This window comes from Guillardia theta, assembly GCF_000315625.1.
Source record: "Guillardia theta CCMP2712 unplaced genomic scaffold GUITHscaffold_78, whole genome shotgun sequence".
Lineage (NCBI taxonomy): Eukaryota > Cryptophyceae > Pyrenomonadales > Geminigeraceae > Guillardia > Guillardia theta.
In genome coordinates, this window is record NW_005434596.1 from 402,808 (window position 1) to 419,931 (window position 17,124).

The 17,124-nt window shown below is 46.4% G+C and overlaps 6 protein-coding genes and 1 non-coding gene across 7 annotated transcripts; 3 read left to right on the forward strand and 4 right to left on the reverse strand.

Moving 5' to 3' along the window:
- Nucleotides 1-1,082: 1,082 nt before the first annotated feature.
- Nucleotides 1,083-2,079, reverse strand: GUITHDRAFT_76632 (hypothetical protein; the record flags this gene model as incomplete). The annotated part of the gene is made up of 8 exons (XM_005826098.1): nucleotides 1,083-1,181; nucleotides 1,230-1,326; nucleotides 1,388-1,437; nucleotides 1,501-1,582; nucleotides 1,629-1,697; nucleotides 1,745-1,812; nucleotides 1,867-1,935; nucleotides 1,999-2,079. Coding segments are annotated over 8 exons (615 nt in total), but the record flags the coding sequence as incomplete, so codon positions are not given.
- Nucleotides 2,080-4,432: 2,353 nt separating this feature from the next.
- GUITHDRAFT_154526 (hypothetical protein) lies at nucleotides 4,433-5,326 on the forward strand. Its single transcript, XM_005826099.1, has 6 exons — nucleotides 4,433-4,516; nucleotides 4,588-4,676; nucleotides 4,721-4,796; nucleotides 4,861-4,952; nucleotides 4,994-5,091; nucleotides 5,147-5,326. Exons 3-6 carry the CDS (start codon nucleotides 4,753-4,755, stop codon nucleotides 5,213-5,215), a joined length of 303 nt encoding a protein of 100 aa, XP_005826156.1. The 5' UTR covers nucleotides 4,433-4,516; nucleotides 4,588-4,676; nucleotides 4,721-4,752; the 3' UTR covers nucleotides 5,216-5,326.
- A 1,953-nt stretch (nucleotides 5,327-7,279) lies between these two features.
- GUITHDRAFT_165053 (hypothetical protein) lies at nucleotides 7,280-8,251 on the reverse strand (the record flags this gene model as incomplete). The annotated part of the gene is made up of 6 exons (XM_005826100.1): nucleotides 7,280-7,382; nucleotides 7,427-7,469; nucleotides 7,520-7,600; nucleotides 7,650-7,755; nucleotides 7,806-7,877; nucleotides 7,949-8,251. 6 exons carry the CDS (start codon nucleotides 8,249-8,251, stop codon nucleotides 7,343-7,345), a joined length of 645 nt encoding a protein of 214 aa, XP_005826157.1. The 3' UTR covers nucleotides 7,280-7,342.
- A 954-nt stretch (nucleotides 8,252-9,205) lies between these two features.
- On the reverse strand, nucleotides 9,206-10,666 carry GUITHDRAFT_154527 (hypothetical protein; the record flags this gene model as incomplete). The annotated part of the gene is made up of 6 exons (XM_005826101.1): nucleotides 9,206-9,490; nucleotides 9,537-9,597; nucleotides 9,650-9,779; nucleotides 9,836-10,142; nucleotides 10,197-10,338; nucleotides 10,593-10,666. The coding sequence occupies 6 exons, from the start codon at nucleotides 10,661-10,663 to the stop codon at nucleotides 9,341-9,343; spliced, it is 861 nt and encodes a 286-aa protein (XP_005826158.1). The 3' UTR covers nucleotides 9,206-9,340.
- A 71-nt stretch (nucleotides 10,667-10,737) lies between these two features.
- On the forward strand, nucleotides 10,738-10,810 carry GUITHDRAFT_t90. The gene has a single exon. It is a non-coding gene; the product is annotated as a tRNA-Ala (tRNA).
- Nucleotides 10,811-11,274: 464 nt separating this feature from the next.
- Nucleotides 11,275-12,368, forward strand: GUITHDRAFT_114833 (hypothetical protein; the record flags this gene model as incomplete). Its single annotated transcript, XM_005826102.1, has 8 exons — nucleotides 11,275-11,306; nucleotides 11,502-11,654; nucleotides 11,704-11,770; nucleotides 11,819-11,882; nucleotides 11,935-12,038; nucleotides 12,089-12,111; nucleotides 12,158-12,268; nucleotides 12,314-12,368. The coding sequence occupies 8 exons, from the start codon at nucleotides 11,275-11,277 to the stop codon at nucleotides 12,366-12,368; spliced, it is 609 nt and encodes a 202-aa protein (XP_005826159.1).
- Nucleotides 12,369-12,500: 132 nt separating this feature from the next.
- On the reverse strand, nucleotides 12,501-13,385 carry GUITHDRAFT_114834 (hypothetical protein; the record flags this gene model as incomplete). The annotated part of the gene is made up of 1 exon (XM_005826103.1): nucleotides 12,501-13,385. One exon carries the CDS (start codon nucleotides 13,383-13,385, stop codon nucleotides 12,501-12,503), a length of 885 nt encoding a protein of 294 aa, XP_005826160.1.
- Nucleotides 13,386-17,124: the final 3,739 nt, after the last annotated feature.

Sequence of the window (17,124 nt, forward strand, 5' to 3'; positions counted from 1 at the left end):
CGGTCATACAAAACAAGCCTCTCTTGCCCTTTTGACTGTCAGTGATGTAGCAGATGAAATGGGTACGGTGAGGGATTGATTTTGGAGGGGGTGGGGTATTTGGGGCTATACGACTAGGGGTACGTGCAGTTGAGTCGAGAGAGGAGGGTGTCCTGGAAGGGTCTTATCAGATTTGAATATGATCTTGTGAAAATTTCAAAGTTTCATTCATATCTTCAAATAATGTTTCCTAAAACGAAAAAAGAGTGCATTCTTTTTTTCGTGTGGTAAGGTAGCTCAGCTCCCGAGATTTGTGACGCACAATTAAAATGTGTGAAAATATTCGAAAATACTCATGGAGAATTGAAAGCTTCTCTCAAACCATTGAAATCTGCTTCAACTCACAGATTGCTTTGCATTTCGCGAAAGAATAGCTTTTGGTTGTCAGCACCAAATGACCCCACCCTCTTCTGGTCAATCACAAAGGGGGGTGCTTATAGCAACGAACCTGACAGGCATTCTCGTGGCCATGCCGTTTCTCTCATTGGCAAGTTGGCGGGCTTATCATCCGATGAGGACGCGGTCACGTTTCGAGTCAAGTTTGATTATTGACCCCCGGCAGTGGTGAGGCCGGGCCGGGCGGGCCGGGCGCCGGGCACCGCCGTGACCGACGGTCACCCGGTAGGGCCGTGACTACAGGCCCCCGGGGGCCGGCCGATCGGACTCCCGAGGGCCCGGCGGCTGAGTCACAACTGGCAACTTAAGTTCCCGGTCACTGGCACGGCGATATGCCAGTCTGAGGCCCGCCGATATTCAAGTACTGGTTGTTGCCCGTCAGTCACTCAGAGTCCCGAGTCCGGGCCCGCCGGGCCCGGGCCGAACCCGGCGGTCCGGGGACTGGTGTCAGTCAACTAAACAGTGAGGCACTGAGTGAGTAAGTAAATTGTTAGTCAAGAGTCTCAGTTTTGTACCAATCAAAATTAAACGATTTGAGGTAAAACATTTGACGAAGTTATCCCTGGAGATGTTTGATGAGTTGCTCAATCATGCTTTCAGTGCGAGAAGGGTCGAGAAATCTGCAAAATTGACAAAATCATATGATTTCAACATGGATCAGCACAGATCAGCTCGTCATACTCAGCATTTCGAATTGCATTAGCAATCAGAATAGTTTTAGCGACGGAATCACTTTTGATCCAAATCTGCAGAAACAAAAATAGCTTAGATCATAGATTAGTGAATTTGAAGACAACCCTTCCATTACATCCGACTGCAATTTCGTAGGCAAGATGACGACCCAAGCAGTTTACAACAACGTTTTCAGGAAGCAAGAGCGATCTGGCATAACTGAGGAGCTCAAATGTGTTAAATGACTTCCAAAGCACAAAAGAGAAAGGTATCGTGTCACCCGATTGAAGTTTCTATCATATGCCCTCCTTCCAATTCCCCAAAAACAGCCTGGCCAGTCATCCATCCCTGAAAATAAGATGAACAATGGCCTCGGCAAAAATTCGGAGTTACCTTCTTGTATGTCAAAGAAAGACAAGACAGCTCAGATTCTGCATCGCGATATGAGTTTGACACTCTGCAGTAAACCAGAGATCTGCGCAAAGCTGTTAATTGGCATAAAATTTGTCGTTACATTTGACCCAATCTCCAGTTTAGGTTTGTTTCTTTTTGTTGCCCCTTCGAATGAAAGAGCAGACAGAACACCGTAACTGAGCATCGTTACTGCAGTTCCTTGATGAGTTTCAAAGTGCATCACCTGGGCCCTCGAACATCTAGACGATAATCTTCTGTTCTTTTATCTACCACAATTCCAATGACCAGGTCCTGAGCAGGAAAAAGCAGTGTGTCAGCAGACAAGCAGCTCTGAAGGAAGTCGACCTCATCGACGGGAACATATCGCTTCGTGTTGCTGTCAATCCACATTCGCATCTCAATTCCAGTTTTGCTCTGATTTTCTCCCTGTGAGTAAGTTCATTGAAAACATGCTGTCTGGCAACAACATCTCACCACTGTACGCAGTTGCCCTGCCCTAATTGCTACTAAGTTTTCGCCATCTTGTGAAATTCCACAACCAAACTGAAATGCATGATTCAATATGGCGCATGCCCTTCAGAGGGTCAAAGTGAAAGGAAGAAGCAGTGATGATGGATCTCGTACTATCAAGAAGCACACCATTCTCTTAGACCGACTCTCCTGCATGGTCGCCACCACATCACCCGGCATCACTGTCTTCGCCATTTTCGGGTGGGCGAACAGCTTGAGAAGAATGTTTACTCAACTCAAGTCATGTTGATGATTTCCTAAATTTATTCTTAAATCCAAATTTGATATCGAAATTTACCCTGAGTCGCTAAATTATTTCAACCAATTTGTTTTTGTTCTCACGTACCCTGGAACGAGCGCACATGCGAGAACGGATGCCCTCATCCCACCTCTCGTTCAGTTATCGAGCCCGCCTCTGCGCTCTATTCAGAGGCGAGCTTGGATTGGTTCAATGTCGTCGATGGGTTGTGGCAAGCCTGGATAGCTTGCTCCTCGCCTTCACCAGCGCTTCCTTCAATCCATGCTTCATCCCAGAGCACATGCCACTGATCTCTTTCTTGCTCAGCTCTACTGCCAGCTCTGGAGGGAATGATGCTGCCCCTGAGAACTTGGGTTGTGCCATCATCTGTACTCCTGTTTCTCATGTGCTGTGAGAACAAGTTGTGCCGCCCAGTAGCAGCACACGGAAACGTATTTCTGCCTGTCGCTCCAGATGATATCAACATCCTCTTGGGATCCGAAGCTGCCGTGTTCGGGGGACCCTTCGAGCACTCGAGTGGTGATCGGATACATATGTTGTGGATGGAGAATTGGACATCGCTGGACGATAGCTTTCAATGGAACGTGTCCATTGCGGAGCGAGGATACTACGTGATACAAATATTAGTATGTTCACACTTTAAGATGTCCTCTGGATACAACGGTGGCTCATCGCCAGTCGCCCTAAAACTTGAGTTCTACAGGTGGCCTAGCATGGGATGTGATAACAGTGACGAGACGTGTCTGTCTGGCAAGGTCTTGAACGAAGTCGTAGCCAAGGTTGAGCATCAAGTCGTTTACTCCGATGCACCCGTCATGATGCAGTTTGCCCGTGAGATCGTTGCAGATTCCGTCGCCCTTCCTGCCGGGCCTTTGACAGTAAAGTTGTCGGTGAAGGAGCTGCCAGAGGAAGGCGAGTTGAACCTTTCATTTCACTCTCTTGAGATGATGACAAGAGAGGTACTTGACAGTTTGAAGTCCGAGAAAGAGGAGCTGTTGGGTGACACAAGCTGGCTCCGCAATGACGCAAGATACGGTTTGTTCTTCCACTGGAACTCTTTCACCCTTCCACTGAAAGGAGACAAGTTGGCCTATGAGGATGCTGTGAACAGGTTCGATGTGGAACATTTTGTAGACATCGTCCATCAGTCTGGAGCGAATGTGATCATCTTCACTACAAACTGGGCTGGATATCATTTCCCTGCTGCTATAAGGTCTATTGATCGTATTCTACAAGGACGCACCACAAAAAGAGATCTTATTGCCGAGATCTCGGAAGGGCTCAAGCAAGTTGGGGTTCGTTTCATCCTTTATTATCACTATGGCAAGGATGATGATGAGTGGTTCCGTGCTATGAACTTTACGAGAGGTGCTCGGAACGAGTATTTCTGGGATTGCTGGTGCGAAATTATTGCAGAGATCGGAAATCGATATGGCACAGCTTTTGATGGGTGGTGGATCGATGATGGTATGACAGGATACTACCCACATCGAGCTCCTTGGAGGAGGATGTGGCGAGCTTTGAAAGCGGGCAACCCTAAAAGAGTTGTGGGATATAACCCTTGGGCTCTTCCGAAGCCGACCGACCTACAAGAGTTGTATGCAGGGGAAATGTCTGTGTTAGATATTTCATTTCTTCCAGGGCTAGCTCCTGGAAGCACAGGAGTGTTTGAGACAGGGCCGCAGGTAGGCCTATACGCAACATTTAGTAGCCTATTGCAGAACGGGGATTGGACCTTCATGCGAGGAGGCAGCATCGATCAAAGAACTGGTCAGATGACCGGGGAGCAGGGAGAGGATACGGACTTTGCCGGACTTCAAATCAGTCTTCCTGAAATCATATGGGGAGTCGGTGAGGCTCGTCGACGAAGCGCTCTCGCAGTCTTCAACCTTCTGATCTCTCAGGTCTCTCAGTCGCAAGCATAGTCTACATCTCACATTCACTGCAGGAAGGTGCTGTGTGTCATGAGGCGCAGAAGCTGCTGAGAGGGCTCAGCCTGGGGTTGGAGGCTATTGGTGCCGCGCCAATCTTATATGGGTGATGAAAGCTCATAGATTTTTAGAGTCAGGTTCTGTCGTTGCCGTGGGACCAAGTTCAGCACATCAAGTGGAGCATGTTGTCTCTGTTGTTCACACTGTCCTGAAGCAGTTTAACGTCCTCGTTCTAGTTTGGTGTGCCACTTGCTGTGGAACTCGCCACTACTGGGCCATGGCCAGATGGACCCCTGTAAGCTATAATTCGAAGCTCGTCCTGACATCGCATCTGCATTATTTTTCTGAATTTCACACTTCTAGCAGATTTTGGCGACGATCAAATGCCTTGATAGGATGGAATGCAGACCCAAAAGCATTTGCGTCATGGGAAGTGAAGTTCGTAGGATTTCAAGGTCAGGTTTGCCATCTTGTGATTGCGATGAACAATTTTCTCAAGGACGTGTCGTGGAGTTCAATTTCTCAGTCGTCATGAGCTGTGATGCTGAGTGTGAAGGATTAAGCATTAGTGTCGGGTGAGATTTGCCCTGCCATCTTCCTCTCTCACCATTCTTCTCCTTTGTTGTAAATGTTCATCAGGAGTGTTCTGCTCAACACTCCTTCGCTACAGAATCTGCAACACTTCGATCAAAGCATCGAGGTCCATGCAACACTTGACCTGCCGAGGACAGGTGACTCGGTATCTCTCCTTGAATTTCTTGATTCATGATAGGAGGGATGGACGACTTTATCGAAGTTTCGGTAGGGAAAATTGCTTTCATGTGCCAAGAGGGAGGTGAAGAACGGAGAAGGATTGTCATCATGTTGAAGGTAACCATGCGATGCTTGTTGATTCTGTCTTGTGTGACGTCTTCGATTCTTTCAGCATGAGCTCGGGGAGACCTCGATGAGTAAGGACTGGTCCTTGCGTGGTGCTGTGCTGTATGCTCGATAGCCGTGAGGGCTGGTGAAATGAGCTATATGATATTTTGAAACCAAGTGCGGGAGCATTGAAGGCATTGTGCATTAGTCGATGATGGTTCAGGAATAAATTGCCAACCGTGCAGGCATCAAAATGCTCTTGCACCACATACGCGAACTAACGGCAGCAGCAACAAGCGTGGGTGGCTGAGCTTGAGTAGGAGCAGAAGCGACTTGTTCCTATGAATGTTGGACAGCTGGAACCTTGAATGTGGATCAACAACTTTGTGACTGAAATGAACAAACAGCTTTGTAACTGAAGTGAGCAACATCTTACACAGTCCACACGATAGATCTGAATGATTCCGTTCAGTTCTAGTACGCTTTCTTTCTCAAATGATCAACAATGCCGACAGAACCTTGAATCACTTGTATGATGTCGGGCGAAAGGATGAAAACCAACCTTTCCATTCATGTATTTGGCTTTTGTAAACAATCCTTTGTATGGACATCTAGCAGCTTTTACAGGCGAAATCTACTTGGAACAGTCTCGATGACCATGATAGCATGCATGGATGAAAAGGCTTCGCCCATGTTCTTAGATATGAGTGATCGAGTTGAGTCAGTCGAATCAACGAGTGAGCAGCAGGTCATGAGCATGTTGGCACAACTTGGCGGGTGATAAGGAGCCCCTGAATGAAAGGGAGTTTGCTGCTGAAACAAAAACTGTTTTTTATCATTTTTTTACTTTTACACTTTGATGTGTAAGAAAATTGATCAAGGGGTGGGTCCGACAGAGTCCTTTCTCAAAAGAAGGGGTGGGTGGTAGAGGAGGGTGGGCGATCCACTTACGACCGGGTGCAAGTGATATGGGAAAAGAGGGTAGTGTTGGGTAAGCAGGGGGTAGTATGCCGCTCCTGAGAAAACGTGAGGTCAGCATTTGGAAAACACTGGTGGGGAGATATATCAGCAACTTGGGGTAGGTAGGGTGGTTTGGACCTGGTACGTATTTCATGCATGTGAGGATACAGAGAAAGAGCTTGTGAAAGCACGCGAAACATTGCACCCATGGACGATGTTTAGAAACTTGCTAGCATGTAGATGACAATTGAAAGTTGTAAGAAGAACAGAACATGAGGCTGAAAAGGAGACAATCTTCCATGGTTGAAAGGACGAAACGAAAGAAAAAATGGAAGGCTCTATTATAAGTTAGATGATGCCAAAATAGTTGCGGTGAAGAGATTTTGATGTTTTGGTATCATTTCCTTCTCGAAGCCATAAAATATTTGTAGACACTGTCTGCAACAACAGCATCAGAACATAAATCCGTAAAGAAATCTGTAGCTTGGACAACTCCAAGGATGATTGAGGACATGTGTTTCGAGGCCTGAATGTTTGACACTGTGTGTTTGACAGAAGCAACAATATTTATGACGGCAAGGGCGAAGGCATTTTTCACGCTTGCTTGCTTTCTTCTGCAATGTGGCAGCATAAAAGGTTTCGCGATTCATATGCGTGGGACCCCAGCAGCACCTCGGTCTCCAGGCAATAGCGTAACGAGAAGAGAAGCCCTTTCAGTCCTCCTACTAGCAGGAGCCGGTCAAGTTGGAGCGCTCACGCTGCTTCGTCCTTCACGTCCCTATGACATGTATCGAACAGATGCTACGGGAAGCTTTCAGGTGAGAAGGAGCCCATGGGATGCAGTGATGGAGCGACTGACGACAACGTAGACGCAGAGACCAGGAAATGAGCTTCAAACAAATCAGTTTTCAGAACAGGAGCTCGATAAGATCCAAAGGTTCTGGAAAAAAGTCAATGAGCGCAACGGGAACAGCGAACTAGAAACCATCGCACAAGCACTAAAGCATACATTGACTTGCATCAATGTGGATGTGTGCAGCACCACATATGGTCAAGGATTGCCGAGTTCTTTCTTCTAGGACATCTTGCCAATTTTGGATAGTCTCGCAGACCTCCGAAATTTCCCTTACTTTGTGTATAGCTGTAGATGACAACGTTTTGGACTAATTAAACAATTTCTGATTTGCACAAGTGATTGAGCCTTGAATAACTCAAAGAAACACCGGCTGGCACAATTACATAGCAGTGCACAATGTTATCAATAGCACGACATTGAAACCACAAAATTGAAGACAGTAGCCTACAACTCGTCGGGAACATACTGAGCATTAGATTGTATCCTGAATCAAGGGTCAATTTTCGCATTGTTTCCTCTACAACTCACTTTTTCTTGCCGGAGCGAATGTCTTGAAACTCGTCAATATAACCTGAAAAGTAGAAGGTTATTCGAAAAATACGCCCCGTACAACTTTCTCACCGAGAATGACTTTGTGTTGAGCCATAAACGTTTCCCAGTCCTTGGCAGCTGCTGGTTTGTCAATGCCTTTGACCGCCTTTCCTGTTTGAGCACTCAGCGACAAACTCAAATCATGTGCTGAGATACTCACGGAACTCCTTGCTGACCTCGGCGACAGCTTTCTGCTCTTCAGGGCTAAAGGCTTTCGCAACAACTTCCATGTCCTTCCCTGTGTCGAAGAACTTCCTGAGATAACCCTAATGCATTGAGGATTGTCATAACAAGGAGGTGAACGTCTTCCATTCACCTGAACATTCTTCCACTCCTCCTCCGACATTTCTGCATGTCCATTGGAGACGCGGTTGCCGATCTCCCCCCACTGGAATCACAAAAATACGATCATCGCCAGAGGTCGCGGACCATTAAAATGAAAGTGGGTGGAGACAGCACCTGCTTCTTGGATTTGATGATACTCATGTACTCTGCAAGACCTCCAGGAAGGCCGCCATCTGCAACATCCTTGGCTCCAACATCTTTGGTCTGAGCAAGCATTCCAGCTGTAGCCAACATGATTCCAATGGAATCTCTTCGATTCACTGACTGCATTCTGAGAGCAAGCGGGGTTGCTCTTCCACGAGTCTTGACTGAACTTTGAATATGAACAAGGGGGGCATTGAATGCAGAAACCCCTGAGAGCTCAGAGAGAATGCACGCCGAGGCCAACAGGACGCTCACTCGCTGCAGGAATGGCATGTGTTAATAGACGTATCAGAGCTCGGAAAACTAACTATATCAGCGTTGTCTTCTACGCAATATTCATCTTCTCTACCCCCGCCCCTCCTTCCCTGCTGCACCCTTCAAGATGGAGTCTTACCATGGCGTCTTGTATGTGCTCAAGATTGGCAAATAGAAACCTGAAACCAAAAATTAGTCAACTGGACCGGGCTCGGTACCAGGGCACTCGGCCTGAAAGCGATACAAGCGTGGAGGGAGTGAGGTCAACACAGCACAAGCGGCCAGCGGTTGTGAGATCAAGTTGAACAGAAACCTTGTGAGTCATGTATGTGACCATCTAATCAAGCTGTAACCAAACGGCTTTCTTTGCGCTCTTCTTACAGACCCATTCCTTGTCAAATCTCTGTATCCGAACTCGTGGATCCTCGGTCATCATGGACGAAGTTCTTGCAGTGATGAATCGTTTTGATGATATTATTGAAAATTGCTCGAAGGAGCTTCGAAACTACAATGAGTGCACTTTGTCGTAAGTATAAATCTCTATCAAACTTCTCTCCTCACTATGTTCTCACTCGATGGGCCTACCCCTCAGGCTTGGAGCAGATCGTTGTGAAGCCCCGAAGGAGAAACTCATAAGTTGTCAGCGTCGAATGGAATTGCAAGTGAATAAGATAAGAAATACTTGTGTCATCGAAAATGAAGGTGACCTGATAGATTGTTTGAAAGCTAGTCAATGATACAATGTTTCAGATTATCATAGGTGCATGGCTCAAAATAGCTCAAACGAGTCGTGCCTTCATGCTTTGAAGAAACTTTTCACATGCACTGAGAAAGTTGTCAAGTCATCGTCTTGATCGACGTTTCGTACTCAAAGATGACAAAGCCTGTCATTTCAACCCATTCAAACCTTATAGTTGATGTTTTCATCCTGCCCGAATCAACATTGAACAATCTTATCTTATCAATGCCTCCAGGCAATATCTTCTTTAAGTAAATACAATGAATAATGTTTGGCCTAAATCACAGTATCTTTGATTGCTTGAAATCCATGAAACTGAAGGAGGAGTAGCGGTATGAATGGGTTTCGAAGAATTGCTCCGAAACACATCAAACCGTGCATTCTATTCCTCTAACAGATCGATCTCGTTGTAGCTGAAGCTCATTACATCTATCTTCATTTTCCAATGCTCTTGCAAGGAACGGGTTTGAGCGCCTCTCCTTGCCAATGGTTGTAGGCATCATGTGAGCAGGGAAAACCTGCGAGGAGAAGTTAGAGCCATTGCGCCAAGTTTGTTAGCTCTACTTTTGTTTCATCTGGCAGATTCATCACCCTTCTGAGACTCTGATTCATGGCCGACTTATTGCTGAATGTGGAAGAGAATTTTTCAGAGTACAAAAGAATTCAAGACAGAATACCAATAATGCAAATCGGTCCTTCCAATGTTGCCATTGAATAACAAGTCTCCACCGATGAGGAATCCATGTGCTTCACAGTAAAAGCTGACATGGCCAGGCGTATGCCCAGGGGTGTGCAATATTTTTAGCTCTGTTTCCGGAATTAAACAAAAACTATCTTGCAATTTACATTCGTTTTGCACTTACCTACATCACCAACAGTTATGCATTGTTGATCCTCGAGATAGTTTTCTGGTGGTGACAACTTATCAACGCGCATTATACCCGTCTTACCACCGTGCTGATTCTGTAGGCTTTCATACAACGGCGAATCAGCACGATGTATGTACATAGGGACGTCGTGGAGAAATGTTCTTCTGATATCCGGCAGTCCCATAACATTTTCTAAGTGTGCATGGGTTTGTAGCAAAAACTTGATAGAAAATCCGAATCTTTTTGCGGTCTCCAAACTGGCATTTGCATCGCCTGTATCAATCAAACATGCTCGACCTGTCTAAAATCAACTGTAAGCCTTTCTACACGGAGATAAAACTTTAGGGCAGAGCACCTTTGTGCAACCTAGTAAGTATTGGTTCATTTGGAAAGGGGTGACTATTTCGTAGCTCAGGATTGCTTGGCCCTCACCAAACCCCCGACCAAAGCAAAAGGTTCGCTCAGCCCACCACTCGGCTTTGCCCCCATTATACCTCCTGAAACACAACGATCAACAAAGTACAATCAATGTTTGTTTTCAACATTTGAATCAGAAGAAAATACGCAGCCAGAACTTTACACCAATTTTGAGGGAAATCACCATGAGTTTAACTCATTTCTCAATTTGTGCATTTCCCTGCAACTGATTTTGAATGACACATCATATGACTTGCACCGCATAATCTTCGAAAGCTGTGTGTGTGCGTGTATGCATGTACATTGGTGCATGAGAAGGTGTTGGAAACATCACCTGTGTTGCCTGTTCAGGAACGTAGACATGAGCCTTCTGTGCAATGCGGCCTTCGCTTGTCTGACAGCCATTGGGAGAAACCGGTTCAGACGCAAGGAGGGTGGAATACATTTATCTATGTTAGGGTACCCGTACTGACCTATAAGGGGGCGTAGCTCAATTGGTAGAGCGCGCGCTTCGCATGCGCGAGGCACCGGGATCGAAACCCGGCGCTTCCATTTTATACAACATTGTACTGGGCAAACCAGCATCCTTTTTTAACTTAACTTTGAGTAAAGACCTTTTTTATAGATCCTTGTTGCCGGACGATTAGAGGGCTGGATATGCTGCGATGGCTCCACGGATTCACGAGTAAGGCAGTAAGATGAGTGATGAAAAATGAGACGAAATGGCTTGATCGATTGGAGGAGGTGGGAACGTGAAGGAGCACAGCAAGCTGCAGTCCGAGAGCAGGAGAGCGGGTTGAAGGTAGAAGAAGCGAAGATAACGGTGCAAGAATGCAGCGCACCATTTTCAGGAAGGGGGATTAGAGTCAAAGATGGGATGAGCTGCTTTGATTTATGAAGCATGAATTTCATTTGATTCATATTTTTGCAGTTCTTGTGGTTTCGTTAGCACTTGAAAGAGATGATTACAAGGGAGGATGGAATGACAATCATGACAGCTGGTTGACAACTCAACGATGCAACATTCGAAAGATTCATCAGAAATCTGGTGAGGCCTGCAAGTGAGGGTGTAAGGTCTTCAATGAGGAAATTGTCAATGACAGTTATGAGTGCGGATGAATTCCGCAAATACTTTGAAGACGAACCTGTGATCATAGTTGGCGCTCCTGCAGTTTTGAATGTGAAGACTCGTAATTTGTATCACGTTACATGAAGCAAAGGAAGCGACGCTGACACTACCCAGGTGTCAGAAGAGTGAACTCCTGAAAATGTATGGGGATCTCAACGTCACTCTCAGCAGCGCAAATACTTTTTCTCATGCTAGGAGGATCGTCAAATTCAGCGATTATGTCGACCAATATTTGAACCAACACACTTTGGATCAAGTCGCGAATGAGTGCGTGATCTCATGTAAACCATGATGATAGCCTTAAAATTTGAGTTAGAACCTGGTATTTGTTTGGAGACAACAATCATTCAGAATGGAAAGAAATCTTTCAAAGTTACATTGAGGTGATGTCCCATGATGCATTTGCATTGTCAACTTACCAATCGAGCTAGCAAGACTTCTTTTATGACCATGAGCGCTTGAATGGACGTGAATCATCCTTGAGCTTTGGGATCGGTGTGGAGCTATTGTCAGGGCGGGTATGAACTGAAAGATCTTACGTTCGCAGGAGGAAGCGGGTCTGGCGTTCCGTTCCACGTGCATGGACCAGGGTTCAGCGAGGTTCTGTGGGGACGCAAGCGATGGTTCCTCATGCCCAAGGGTGTTCAACCGGTCCTCTCATTGACCTCTAACTCGACCTGTGATGATACGTCAACAATCAGGACTTTGACCCAGACGAGACGACGTCTTCACATTTTTTTATTGTCCCCAGCGCTACTTACTCTTTGCAGGCTTGTGTGGCTTCGTACAAGGTACAACTCAATGCTTCAGGCTGAAGGAGGACATGACCTTCTTGAGTGCACAATTGAACCGGGAGAGCTGCTCTACTTCCCGGACAACTGGTACCATCGTTCTTGATGTACTTTATCTAAACAGTCTTGTTCTAGGTTTCATGCGACGCTGAACATTGGTCAGTCTGTGTTCATGAGCACGTTTGTGTAAATTAGTCATGGTAAATTTCATATCAATACTATATGGAGACAAAGCACAACAAAATGCAACCACTTTTCTGACGTACGGCGTACTGCAAAAACAAATTCATGCTACACTCTTTCATCATAACATGCGACCATACTACAGAACGGTCTTTCGTCGAGAAATCATATACTGCCTAAGCCTTGGCTTGGGCTGCCACTTCTTATGAGCAAAGAGGCCTGCCTCACACTTTTCGCAGTACCAGACAGAGTTCAAGAGCCCGTCGATTACGAGCAAAGCGTCCTTGGTGTCTGCAAGCAGAAGCTGAAGATTCAAGCAGAGGTGAGCGTCATAGATTGCCCTTTGTTTCCCTGTGACTGCAGCTCGCGACAGAATCAAGGTTTCTATTTGCTTGTCAAGCGTCTGCACATACTCCACTTTGGTCTGTTCCTGGGTGTCCAAAAGTCTGAACCTTCTCCGTCTCATTCCGTCATCTGACAAGCGTTGAAATCCAGCGGAATCTTCATCCAGCACGAAGAGATCATCAAAAGAAAATTGAGCGTTCTCACATTTACAACCAGGCTCCATGCAGAAAGCATCGTGCTCTTCAGCAGGCTTGACCGAGCTCAAGAAGTTTCGCAGTGAATCCCTGTAGCATGGCGAGTCCATGTTTTCATAGGTCTGACATTGGGACAACTCATCAGAAACTTTGCTCCCAATCGATCTCGGACTGAACAAGTAACTGGATGAGGGGAAGTTGGCTGGTCGTTCATATTCTTGGTCACAGGCTATAGTTGTTTCGGGCTGAAGACTAGAAGATGCTTGACTTGAACACGTTGAATAAGAACCCTTTGCAACTCTTGTATCTTCAGCCCTCTCAACCTCAAAATTGTCAATGTCCATCAAACCGTTGGCGTGACAGCTACTGAGGGAATCAACACAAATGCAAGAATCAAAATTGCCCTCAATTTTCTCAGTGAAGGAAGCATGCCATATAGCTTGATCTAGTTTTCCAGAGATACTGTTGAGTTGTGTTTCATACATTTCCAGAAATTCTCCAGATTGAAGGAACAATCTTCTATACACATCTCTTTCCTTTGTCATTTCATCAAGCTGTTTAGAGGTCCTCTCTAATGCTTCATTCATGACTTCCTCCACCTGACGCCTAGCAACTCGCTCCTTCTCTAATTTGTTTTCCATTTCTCGAATTAATTCAAAAATTTCTCCTTCTAACCCAAGAAACTCCATTTTTGCTTTGCGTGTTACTGAGTGAATAATTTCATTCGTCAACATTGGGCCCTCTCCATCATCGAACATGATGTTTGGAAGAGACTGTCTCTTAGCTCTACTCTCCAGATTTCCTTGCCTACTGCAATTGTGCATTACGCTCTTATTGCTCAAAAAAACCTTAGATGAATCGTCAACGATGTTGTCACGATTGTAATGGATTTTTGCCGTTGGAGTGCGCCTACACTCAAGAAACTCGCTGGGTTCATCATGGTGCAGCATCCAATCTGTGTAAGTCTTTTTTTCAAATACTTGATCATTGATCTGTCTGTAACAATTGTCTTGTACGTTTTTGCTTTCAACAACTTTTGGAAGTGATTGCATGGTTTGCATGGATTGGAGTACAGCAACAGCAGCTTTGTCAAACAGCTTGTTCCATGTATGGTTTGTTTCACTTCAATTGTTGCTCCCTGTCAGAAATTCAATGTCAGTCGAGATTGAAAGCAGATTTGTTGCATTCCTGGATTGGTTTTTGTTTTATACTCATACATTCATCATACAAGGTATAGGGATCATTCTAGCATGCCTTTGTCACATCTCCAGAGCTAATTTGATTGTTGCGTGTAGTTCCATACCTGAGCAATCTTCTCTCCTCCTTCCAGCACAACCTAGTCTCAATCTTAACAGTTACACTAAAGTTCATAAACCCCCCGCGTTCACCATTGTTCTCATGCATTCATACTACAACACATCCAACGTTGTTAAACTACCTTGCTACTGCTATCTATACATGCATGGATGCGTATCCGTATTATCAAAGATCGTGTCTCTATAGCTCCATTGCTTCGGCATCCGAGCATCAGAGAGAAGTCCTGTGATAACAAGTAGGACCCCTCCCTCGGCGGCTATTCCGGAACGTTTTCCCGGCACCACCCCTCATTCTGCCAGGGAGGTACCCCTACTGTAAGACCCAAACATTCCGACCACACCGACTCCGAATGGCTCGGACCCACTGGTCCCTCATCTTCGGCCTCGGAGCGTTCCGACGGAGGGTGGGGTAGCCCACGGCCCCCATCCCCCACTTCCGAGAGCTCACTGGGTTTCTGGTTTAGGGTGTAGGGCGAAGCGATGGAGGGACGGTACATCTGACTCTCAGCGAGGACCCGAAGATCAGAGAGGCGCTCGCAGTCGAGTCGGCGAGTTGACAGCTGATCGTTTTGTGTCCAGAAATAAGTTGAAGAAGGCATCAAGACTGCAGAACCCGGCTTGAAGGCAGGCGCCGGGCGGCAAGGACGGCGGGCGGCCGCAAGGAGATCAAGATCTTCATCAAGTCGACGGCGGCATCGGGTCGCTTCACGAGGAAGGAAATGGAGGGGCCCTGTACAACGGCGGCAACACGTCCATCGCAAGAGTCAAGAGAGTCTTCAGTGTTGGAGATAGCTAACAGGCTCGAGATCAAAGTAAAGTTCGAGCTTGGTTGCTGCGCCTTCGAGACAGAAGGGCAGCTCCTTCATCATGCGTCGAGCATCCGTGGAGCGGCCAAGGAAGATGCATAGCTTGGACCCGTTCCGAGGACTTGGTTTAGGGTTTAGGCCCGGGTTTAGGGATAGCGCTGAACTTAAACAGCACTGCGGCAGCCGGGGGCATCGAGGCTGCGGCATCCCGCTTCGAAAGTTCTCAGAGGATTACGGGCCCCAAGGCAGCCCCGCAAGTCCGCCAAAAACAAATCTTCTGCTCAGCATCTTGTCCAGACAACTCGACCAACAACAAGACGAAAAAGCAACTCAACACCCTAATAATCTGTCATTTGCAGACGACCTTGTCCTGATAGCAACATGATTCAGTGAGCCTCGGAGAGAGATGAAAACGCTTGTTCAAGTGGTAGAGCGATTTTGTCGATGGAGCGGATTAGAACTGAACACAAAGAAATCTGAAATCACCAGCTTTGATTATCGGCTAAAGAGGGAGATCCCGGGAACGCAAAACATCGAGTCAAGTTCTTTCAAGTTTGACAAGGAGATTGTGAACCTACCACCGACAAAATGGTTCAAATATCTAGGGATCCGGATCAGCTTGTGGAGACCAGGAGGAAGAGGCAACAAGGCGCACACCTGCCCCTTCACGTGGGGAGAGAAAAAACACATCTTGGAGAAGACAAAAGAACTGACAAAGCTGATTGAATCATCTGCTTACTCTGCAGCCCAAAAAAATTACCCGAAGTTTAGATACTCGGCGGTACTGGTGAGCTGGTCTTGGTCAGACCTAAAACCTAAACCCTAAACCTAAACCTTGGATACCCTCTGGACCAGAGCATTCAAAAGAGCTATGGGATTGAGCAAGAGTACAAGCAACGCTATCTTTCACCTACCTTGGGACAGAGGAGGCCTCCAACTCCCTCATCCAGCACCCATCTTGGGAAGGGCGGCGATTCGGTATTTAGAGAGAAAAACGAATAAGAAATGCAGGGTGGACGATGATATCAAGTTTGAAAGCAGTCTGATCCACAAACTAACATCATGGTTATTGTTTGGCACCCTAAACCAGTTACAATCGGAGAAATCAGATCGGGCAGACTCAGTTAGGAAATAATTGAAAGCAAGATGAAACCGGGGACAATAGCCATATTACACGACTAGGGTTTAGGGTTTTACATTATCAGACAACAGACAATGGTGGCAAGGATTCGAGCGGGAGACCTCACCTTGACAGAGAAATTCATGCTCGAAATGCATGTGGGAAGAGATTTACTAGGGAGAGGGTTCAAACAATGTGAAGGGTCAGTTACGCGAACAGCTATCCAAGCGATCACCTTCTCAGCACCGACGAGGAAGAAGCTCTTTCAATGGGGGAAGACTAACTCACCATGTTGTCCTCACTGTCCAGATCGAGAAGAAACCTGGGGTCATGTTCAGCTAGCGTGCAAGCAGTTCCAAGATATGATTCAAAAAGCACACAATGAAGTCATGAAGAAGATCAAGGTAAGACTGCAGCAGAGTTGGAGGAAACAAAGGGTACAGGTCAATTCATGGTGGGACACCCCAATACGCATCGTGATGGAAGCGATTGGGACTTCAATGCACCGAGAAGGGCACTGGATACCTGACGGTTGCTGCTACTTTGCAAGCATCAAACGCATTGTCCTCATCGAATTTGCAAGGACATCGGAATATGACGGAGTCGGACAAACAAGCCTGGAATGCCTGAAGAAGAAATTTCAGGAAAAGGAAGAGAAATATGCCCCCCTACGAGCAGAAATCACAGCTTTGCTACCTGATCATGAAGTTGAACAAGCAACATTCATAGCAGGAGTGAAAGGATCGATCATGGAAAGGGAATGGCATGAGAATTTCAGGGTGCTAAGGGTGGAAGACACGGAATGGGAAGGCATCAAGACAGCAGCAATCAAGCAACTGCTGGTGGTGCAACACATGCTATGGACGGCAAGAAGGGGAAGCGAGTCGACCTAGTCCGATGGGGGGCAGGCGCGGCTCATGGGCAAGCCACCTATGGAGCACAGGCAGGGAAGGAAAACAAGCCTAGCACCAAGGAGACAGGC

What these genes read in the sequence shown, in the direction of transcription:
- GUITHDRAFT_154526 (XM_005826099.1), top strand. Translation starts at nt 4,753, where the DNA reads ATGAGCTGTGATGCTGAGTGTGAAGGATTAAGCATTAGTGTCGG. An exon ending in ACTTGACCTGCCGAGGACAG is followed by an intron (nt 4,953 to 4,993) that starts GTGACTCGGTAT and finishes GATTCATGATAG; the next exon opens with GAGGGATGGACGACTTTATC. An exon ending in GGATTGTCATCATGTTGAAG is followed by an intron (nt 5,092 to 5,146) that starts GTAACCATGCGA and finishes CGATTCTTTCAG; the next exon opens with CATGAGCTCGGGGAGACCTC.